The sequence below is a fragment of the Nicotiana tabacum genome, chromosome 13, assembly GCF_000715075.1.
Source record: "Nicotiana tabacum cultivar K326 chromosome 13, ASM71507v2, whole genome shotgun sequence".
Classification (NCBI taxonomy): domain Eukaryota; kingdom Viridiplantae; phylum Streptophyta; class Magnoliopsida; order Solanales; family Solanaceae; genus Nicotiana; species Nicotiana tabacum.
In genome coordinates this window covers 32,605,695-32,615,670 of record NC_134092.1, presented here as the reverse complement: position 1 = coordinate 32,615,670, position 9,976 = coordinate 32,605,695, and the positions used below count along the sequence as shown (strand labels likewise).

The window sequence follows — 9,976 nt, the reverse complement described above, 5'->3', positions numbered from 1 at the left end:
TACAAATTATTAATTTAGAATCCAATAAAATAAGACTAGAATCCAGAACATATAAGCTTTAAATTTTAACTCCACCTCTAATATGACATACAGTCATGAATTAATTCCTACGTTTTTTTTTAACTAAATCAAATAAGAGTATTTATGTATAGAAAAGGAAAGGTCGGTCCATATGATTATGAAATATGAATCTTACTGAATGGGTACAAAAGGAGACAGACTGTAACTAATTAATCAAACAAACAAGTAGAAAAGGATGAGCAGTACTAATATGCGCACATGTTAGTCAGCTTTGGTAAGCCTAGCTTAGTGCTTATAAAAAAACTCAGATGTTCTTGGAATTGATGTGTGTCAAGAAATTCAACAAAGGAAAAAAAAAAAAAAAATCTCCTTTTGAGGATTAGAAACAAAATGGCTACATTAGGCTATTTGTGTCCTTTAATATTGATGTGTATTCTAGGGCTCCTAGGATCAAACGATGCTCAATTGCAACCAAACTTTTATGCAAAGAGCTGTCCAAAAGCAGAGAAGACTATTCAAGACTATGTCCAGAATCACATTCCAAATGCTCCATCTCTTGCTGCTGCCTTAATTAGAATGCATTTCCATGATTGCTTTGTCAGGGTAATTATTAATTACTATATATGTCTTGTTATGTTTCACTTGAATATATCATTTGACAATTGCATAGTAGTTATGCTTATTTTGATCTTTTCTCCTTTTTTGGGTGGCGTTAATTTGCGATTTTGCAGGGTTGTGATGCTTCAGTGCTCCTGAATTCAACATCAAGTACAGGAAGCCAGACCGAAAAAGTGGCAATCCCTAATCAAACACTGAGAGGCTTTGATTTCATTGATGCTGTGAAGAAAGTAGTTGAAGCTGAATGTCCTGGAGTAGTCTCTTGTGCTGATATCGTTGCATTGGTTACTAGAGACTCTGTTGTGGTCACTGTAAGCCAAGAACTTGAACTATCTAATTCCCAACCTCTTCCTAACCATTTAGGATATTTACACAAATATACATTTGAATTCATTGTTTACTTTGCCTAGCCATTTTATATAGATTAATACTTCTAACCATTCATTTTCAATTAATTATTATGACCATCTTCTTCTTGGGCATGATAGGGAGGCCCTTATTGGAATGTGCCAACTGGGAGAAGAGATGGAAGAATCTCTGACGCTTCTGAAACCACAGATATTCCAGCTCCATTCAATAACTTATCTAGTCTCCAGTCTTCTTTTGCTAAGAAGGGCCTTGACCTCAAAGACTTGGTTCTATTATCAGGTAAGCCAAAACTAATTCAAATACTTATCACTTCTTCTTGTTATCCCCTGACTGTCTGCCAAGTGAGGTAATTAATTAAGTGTATCGATGCTGCTTATGCAAAATCCTGTGTCGCCACTGTATAGGTGTTAACAAATTTTCATGGACAATATATAATTCTTTCAGGTGCTCACACCATTGGAATCTCTCATTGCTCATCATTTTCAACACGTTTATATAATTTCACTGGAACTTTTGGTACTCAAGATCCATCTCTAGACAGTGAATATGCAGCTAACCTTAAGGCCAAAAAATGTAAATCACTCAATGATAACACAACAAAAGTTGAGATGGACCCGGGGAGTATCAGGACATTTGATCTTAGCTATTACAAGCTTCTACTCAAAAGGAGAGGACTCTTTCAATCTGATGCTGCCTTGACAACAAGTACTACAACAAAGTCATACGTCAACCAACTCGTCGAGGGATCACTCAAAGAGTTCTATACTGAATTTGCTCAGGCAATGGAGAAAATGGGAAGAATTGAAGTTAAGACAGGCTCTGCTGGTGAAATTAGGAAGCACTGTGCGGCTGTGAATAGTTAAGAGTAGTCTTTGTTTCATTGTTTTTTTTTTTGGTTCTACGGCTTACGATATTGTACGAACCTTTTGTGAAGATGATTTGGGCCAATATGTATCATGTTCCTTTTTGTATTTTTTTTTCATCATATTCCTTTTGTATTTATTAATTCTGTTCAATTTTGTAACTTGATGGTTGTTAAATAAACTATATATGATGTCAAGAGCTCTTGTAGAAACTGAAAATGATGGTATCATTCCTAACTGGAGTTTGTTTAGCCTTTTAAACATCCACTTTTTTGCATAATTAAGGGAAAAAAGAACAGAAGAAATGAAAAAAGAATAATGAAAACCTACTTTTTTTCGGACATCGTGAATTTCCAGTGTGTATTCCTTTTTCTTTTTCCTTTTTTCTCTCTTTTTATAAGTCAATTGAGGAGTTTCAATAAGCAACGATGATTATTCTTGCTTGTTATGAAGTACGTATTGTATGGTCAAAATTCGCCTTTAGAATATTCAGAGCGAGATAGCATTACGGGAAGAATCCTCAAGTCAAGTACGTTCAATAGGGAAAGGATATTAAAGAAAATATTAAAGAAATAACATTACGGAAGAATCCTCAAGCTATCACTTGTTAAGACAGTCCGAGAAGCTGCACGACCCGCGGTCGAAGAGTCGATGAAAGTCGTAGTCAAGATGTCAACAAGGATTGAGGTCGAGGTCAAGTATGTTCAATAGGGCAGAAACGACTAGTTTTCAAGATAAGATATTAAAGAGAATATTTCCTTGGATATTCTCCACACTTGTACTTTTAGGGTTTCTTGGAAGTATATGTCCCCTATAAATAGAAAAAAAAACAATGATAGGGGGGATATTGATTTTTTGTAAGAAAAGCACTTTGATAAAAAGATTCGGTCTTCACTCGATACAAAGATCTACTTTTCACTGAAATTCTTATTTACACTTTACCTCCAGATCCGAGAAATCCTCGATTATTCAAAGATTTATCTTTCAATCATTGTTAGGCGGAAGGTTCATTTATTGATTGAATCATTCCCCTTATCTACTTAAATGCTATTTATTAATGCATATCGAATATTATATGCTACACCACTGTTCTTGGTTTTTCAGATCATTTATCACGTGGTTCCTTTACTGTCCGCATAAACACCTATAAATTGCTTTTTCTAATATTAAAATCTAAGAATATTATTATTAACTAGTATTAACCTTTGTTTATATAAATTTAATTATTTGAACCAAGATTTATATTTTTGGTTAAATAATTTGGCGTCGTCTGTAGGGATTCCTTAGTTAAAATTTTTAGTTTCCTCTTGGTGTACAACTAACACGAGACACAAACGTCACAAAACCCAAGATCTCATTTCTTTGTGCATAAAAAACTCTACATGGCAGGTAACCGAGAAGAAAGAACGAAAATAACAAGTGACATCCCAGCCAACCTCATGAACGTCATCAATGAAAGCTGTGAAACAGTGGGTGAGGACACTACGCCCAGTGCATCCTCCAGGCGAGATGGGTTACCACCCCCACACTGTAGCATAATGAAACCCCGTGGCAAAGGAATCTCCACGTCTGTAGAGGAAGTGGCAGCCCCAGCTGTACAAAAACTCCTCGAGGCATAGCTGACCAACACGCTAACGAGCATCCTCAGCAAGTCCGCTCCAGGCGTGACTGCAGAAACTGCAAGGACTTACACGATACAACAAATAGACGAACAATGCAACCCACATCTCCCTTCAACGATAGGTATTACTCAAAATGTCATTGACAATACAGGTGACAGTGCCCTCATGGCCATCCAAAAAGGATGGAAGAAATGGAAAATGAAAACAAGGCGCTCCGAGATCAAATGAAAGAACACCAAGAAAGGGTCGAGAAGATACCGAGCGCTCCTAAGTTGTTGTCGAAGAGGGACGTCGGCCGGTTCGTCGAGCAGCTCTACAATGATGATGCAAAATTGCATGCCATACCAAAAACCTTCAAAATACCGCCCTACCTCAGGATATACGATGGCACGACTAAACCTAATGATCATGTAACTCATTACGTCACCGCCATAAAAGGCAACGACCTCACCAAAGAACAGGTGTCTTCCATTTTGCTGAAGAAGTTCGGCGAAACCCTCACAAGAGGGGCGCTAACCTGGTATTCACAACTACCAGCACGCTCCATAGAAACTTTTCAAGAAATGGCCGACAAGTTCGTAACAACCCACACTGGAGCCAAGAAGGCCGAGGCGAGAGTGAACGACATATTTTCTATTAAACAGTCTCTGGGAGATGTACTGAGGGATTTCCTCGTCCGGTTCAACCAAGTAAGGATGACGTTGCCATATGTATCCAAAGGGATAGCGGTCATAATTTTTCAGAACGGGCTGAGTAGTGATGGTTTAAGAGAAACTAAAAAATTGTTGAGTTGGTTGATGAAGTACCACTTGTGATGAAATCCACAATGCTTATTGTGTCGAGGTCCGTGCAGATGAGGATGACCTCAACGGACCAACCCACTGATTTACCTCGGTACAAGCCGAATCAAGAAAGGATAGAAGAGACAATGCCAAAAGAGATCATCCAGTTCTGTGACCTAACAGGGAATGACACCAACCATATATCAGAACGGTCGCCGCACCCCCCACCCAACAGATCACCCAATTCTATGACCTAACAGGGAATGACACCAACCATATATCAGAACGGTCGCCGCACCCCCCCCCCCTCCCCCCGCTATGAAGAAGGTCCATCCAGACCAAGGATGGGAACTCATCGGAATGACACAGGTATGCCCAATTTACTATCCGCTCACATTTTTTGTGTGTCACCTACAGAGATAGTCTACACCTTGGAGAAGCACGTGCCAAAAGTGAAGTGGCCGATAAATATGAGATTGAACCCAAACACCAGAAAGTCCTACGCCCTCTGTGAGTTTCACCAGGAACGAGGGCACAAAACCGAAGATTGCATCGCCCTGAGGTAAAAAGTCGTGAACATGTTACGACATGGACACCTTAAAGAGCTGCTAAGTGATAAGGGGAGAGCCAATTTTGCGGGAGGACGCAAACACCAAGGACCACCTAAGCCACTCTCGCCAGCTCGTACCATCAACATAATCATCGGCAACGGCGATGACGCCTCTATCAACAGTGTGAAGTTCACCACTACCCACAAACTCAAGCAATCTATCACTCGTGAACGGTACGACAAACTCAAACAAAGTATCATCTTTGACAAGTCGGAAGCAGACAGTTTGGCTTTTCCTCATAATGACGCCCACGTTATTACTTTGCGAATTTTAGATATTTTGTTAAACGCATTATGATAGATGATGGGAGCAGAGTGTGTGTTATCCATCCCCGAGTACTTACCCAACTGAAACTCAAGGATAAGATAGTACCTCGCTTCATCACGCTAACTAGTTTTAACAATGCAGTTGAACAGACGTTCGGAGAAGTTACACTCCCCGCTTTGGCTGGCGGCGTGACTTTGGAAACAACATTCCACATCATGGACCAAGACACTGCGTACAACGCCATAATGGGATGGCTGTGGATACATCCCATGAAGGTCGTCCCCTCCAGCTTATACCAAGTCATCAAATTCCCAACTCCACGGGGAATATTCAGCATATGAGGTGTTGCACCCTATTTTGTACTAGTCAAGACATGATTCAACTTGTAGTTTCTCTGTTGTTAATAAAAGACAGTCAGCGCCTAATATTTAAAGATATACTAAGGTACCTATTACTAAGTTATGTTCATTACAGGTCTACAAAGTGGTGAGATTATGGGTAAGGGTTTTTGTTCTTCTAAGGGGAAGGTGTTAGGCACCCCTTAAAATCTACCGGAGATAGCTCCATAGGACCTAAACTAATTTTAAAGACTCAGTTATTTACACTATGCTTTGATTATCACTAAGGCAGGGCTTGCTATATACTAAAGGAAATGTATGTGTAAGGCTTAAGAAGGGTATGGGATTATAAAAGAGTTATTGGAGGCTATGAGAGTTTTGAAAGTGATATATATTTTAAAGCTTAAGTTATTATGTTAAGAAAAGTGATTATCTTTGAAGAATTGATGCTTGAGTAATCTTAAGAATTGTTTGTAAGAAATATGGTTTTTAAATGTACCTTGATTTTCAAAAAATCTGAAGAAGCGAGTCTTTGGAAATTCATTTGAGACTGTTCGTTATTGCCTTTTTTTTTATAAAAATCTGACTTTGTTCCTTGTTAGTGACTCTTTCATAATTTTTTTGAAAAAAAGCTGTCGTTTTGATTAAAGACCTGAGATTTAAAACCTTAAAGAAGAGTGAGTATATAAGATGAACAAGTTGAAATTAACATGAGGCGAAGATCAATTACTAGCTATTTTCTTTTAAGTCCTATATTAATTAGGGTTTGCCAAAGTTTTATGTAATACTAGAGCATAAAAGAAAAACACATAATCTAATATATGAGTGTTAAATAGAAGAGGGCATCATATGATAAAACAACAAGGGCAGTAAGCGAACAATATGAAGGCTGTAAACTAAGCTATGAAAATGATGAACAATAACAAAAGAAGTAGGGAGAGAGGACAGGATTCTAATGATTGAGCTTCAGTAAGGTAGGCCCAGCGATTTGAGAGGTGCGACTATAGAAATATTGGACTTCTTCAAAGGTGCAGCAAGGCTGGTTTGGGCATGAGTTCCTTAAGAACTCAGCAAGCCCAAATGTACACATGCCCAAAAGAGTAAAAAAAAAATTATTATAATATATTCCATATTCTTAGCATTTTCAAATGCACATGACAGGTATATAAATAAATAATTGAAACAAGGAAATGATCAATATGGTGGGAAATTATATTAATGTGGTTGCTTTACGTAGCAAATAATCCACATTGAAAACTTTTCATTGTCATTGAACATTTAACACCTAAATAACTAAATATGTCAATGAAATAAGAGCTAAGGAGGAAGCGCCACTCAAGGTCAATGCCCCCTTTGGATCCCCCGACACTTCAAAGTTCCCAAGGGACTCAAGACCCAGGGGCAATGAACCCCACTCTCAAATACCCTTAAACACTAACAACATATTTTCTTTACAGGTTTGAATGCCAATGAGGCCCTTCCAAGGCAAATTAAATGCTAAATCTTTACCTACCACAAAATATACTTTCCTTCCTAACATAAGAACATACAATCTATACTGAATTACCAAACAAACATGTATTCACATGAATTCTAAAGATCTAATTCTGAAACTCATGCAGGTGAACATTAGAAATATCATAAACATGTTACAAAAGGCTAAGTCTATAGTAAGGAAATACTCCAAGAAAAGGTAAAGCTATAAAATAATAATTCATCATATATAGAGGTTTCATAGGTGTTTATGACATGATCAACTTTCTCAGGAAGTCCGGACTGCAACAGGGAACTCTTAAGCATCAAGATCCTAATGGCATTAACTTCAAGCAAATCATCAAGCTCAAATAGTATCAGCAAAAACCCTTATGAGACTTTAGGGGTTAGACTTGGTTTTTTAAATTATCAAGAGAACATAGACTAGGATAATTCTAGATAGAATGTATAACCATGAATTAAGTAAGAACATACAGTAATTAATTAGCTACTTGAACATCTCAGGTCAGTAATAACCTTATGCAGACAGAGGAATCCTTACATGTTTTGAGAGTTGGATAAAGCAAAGTTATAGACAGTGGATAGGTATTACATCAGGATAGGTTTTAGCTCAAAACTTAATTCTAAGTTAGCACTTAGATACAAAGATGATCATATTTTTTTTTACAAGTTATAACTTAACTAGGGCATAGTAGCTAGGTTCTTTTGCATGATTATCTTGAAGATAAGAGACATGAGACATCAAATAAGCATGCTGCTGAGGCTGTTGACTAATCAAAAAAGCAGTTAAGTTCAGTTTATCTAATTACCAGTCTCTATAACTGAGAGGAAAGGACAGAATCCTAATCATATTATGAAGAATGATGACACAACCTTAACATGTGTGTACAATAGGATTATAAAGAGAGGAAAAGAGAGGTTTAGTTCAAATAAGATCATGTCAATAGAAGAAACAAGCAACTAAGCAAAATGAAAGACCATAGCAGCAACAGTCTAATAGCCTTAAACAAAGGAGATGGTATATGAACACTTAGAATTTCTGCCCAAGGTTTAAAGGGATAGAGAATATAAACTGAAACATCTTAAGATTCATTTCAATCATAGTTATCAGAATATAGTTCAATTTCAGAAACTCATAAGCTACAAAGATGCAACGGGCAAAGAACAAAAATGCAATAGACAAAGATAAGGGTTATTGCATGCCAACAAAGCTTATAAGGTTCATGTGAACATGAATATATAACAACTTAGATATGTAGACTGTTGGAACTCAGGAAATAAGATCAGCAAGAATCAATTATGGTTTAATCAACCATCATTTAAAGACTCATAGCAGGACAACTAATCACAAGCAGTTGTTAAACTACCAGAGCATAAGTATTAACATATTAAACACCATAGGACAACTACAATATAGAGAACCTAACTCAGCAAACTTGTATCATTCAAAGAAATGAACAAAAGAGAAAAGTGAGAGAGGTGCTGACCTTTTTTAGGGCAGCAGACCAAACGAGAGATCGTTTCAATTTCTTAAGATCCCAGAACACTTAAGTTTAGACCGGCGATAGTACTCAGCAAATATAAAAAGGAAAATAGTCAGAAACTTTAGGCTAAACTTCTTAGTGTTTTTTTTTGTGTGTATCTCTTTAATGTTAGATAGTTGACTCGTGATTTTTCTCTTGTTAGGTGGTATAGATGAGAACATTAAAGGCTTTTATTTATAGTGCCATTAAGGCTCTAAAGGTTCAAAGAATTCAAATCGGATAGCAGAGAGTGACTCATTGTCACACCCCAAACTCGAGGAGCGCGACCGGCGCTCAACCGAGTGAACCCGGTCAAGAAAGCATGTTAGATACTTTCTACCCAAACTCACTTATGAATAAAGAGAATATATATTTTGGTTAATTAAGCAGTAAGTAGACTATGTATACAATACCAATTCATTACCACTAGTTACTTCATTTTAAAGTTTCAAAATACACACTTTCATAGTTGAAGTGGAATATGTATTACATATACGACACTACTATCTTGATCTTCCCAATACCAATACACAACCCATACCATGTCTACGGAGCCTCTAATAGATACAAAAGAGTACAACGATAGTGTTTGCAACAAGGCTCCGGCTATACCTCAAAACACAATGCATATGGAACAAAAGATGCACAACCCCGGAATAAAGTGGGGCTCACCAAGTTAGCTGGAAAAAGAGTGTACTGCTATCACTGGTCAATGCCTCCGATTATGGAACCACCTGTATCCATTAAAGATGCGGCGCCCGAAAAAAAAGGGGACATTAGTACATGTCGAATGGTACTAGTATGAAAACCAAAACATCTATTCAAAGACTTTGGAAATACAACATGAATATGATAAATTATGGTAACAATAATAGGGCTTAAATAGCCATAAAATTCAAAACATATTTATTAAGAACTTCCAATAACATTTATAAATTTCAAGTCGGGGATCCTCTACAACTACCTTTACACGGACCGGCCTTGCCACCTCACCCCAATGTATGCGGGTGGAGGTGCAATCACAATAACAGAACTCCTACTCAAAGCGGCCCCGCCGCGTCAGCCCAATATATACGGGTGGAGGTGTATTCACAATACCACAACTCTACACAAAGCGGCCATGCCGCCTCACCCTAATATATACGGGTGAAGGTTTAATCCTAGTACCATAACTCTACATAAAGAGGCCATGCCGCCTCACCCCTAGTGTATGTGGGTGGAGTTGTAATCCCAATCACAATATCTACACAATTTGGCATCATATCTTTCATTTGAAACACGACTTGAAGTTATAACATTTAGATATGCAATCCATACTTTAAACACATTCTCAAAATAGTAACACAACATAACAATAACATTTGGAACATGTTCTGAACATATATCTTTTGTCACAAAGCTTATTCGGAATAGTCGATTTATGAAGAACAACTTGGAACTTACAAGGATAAGGTGGGGTTCAATTCTA

At 37.4% G+C, this 9,976-nt stretch overlaps 1 protein-coding gene across 1 annotated transcript; it reads left to right on the top strand.

The window, feature by feature from the left end:
• Positions 1-279: 279 nt before the first annotated feature.
• Positions 280-2,068, top strand: LOC107814038 (peroxidase 3-like). The gene is made up of 4 exons (XM_016639366.2): positions 280-624; positions 753-950; positions 1,128-1,287; positions 1,453-2,068. Exons 1-4 carry the CDS (start codon positions 412-414, stop codon positions 1,869-1,871), a joined length of 990 nt encoding a protein of 329 aa, XP_016494852.2. The 5' UTR covers positions 280-411; the 3' UTR covers positions 1,872-2,068.
• The last annotated feature ends 7,908 nt before the right edge of the window (positions 2,069-9,976 follow it).

Coding starts and splice junctions, on each gene's coding strand:
- LOC107814038 (XM_016639366.2), top strand. CDS start 412: ATGGCTACATTAGGCTATTTGTGTCCTTTAATATTGATGTGTATTCTA. Junction 625..752: donor TCCATGATTGCTTTGTCAGG/GTAATTATTAAT, acceptor GCGATTTTGCAG/GGTTGTGATGCTTCAGTGCT. Junction 1,288..1,452: donor AGACTTGGTTCTATTATCAG/GTAAGCCAAAAC, acceptor TAATTCTTTCAG/GTGCTCACACCATTGGAATC.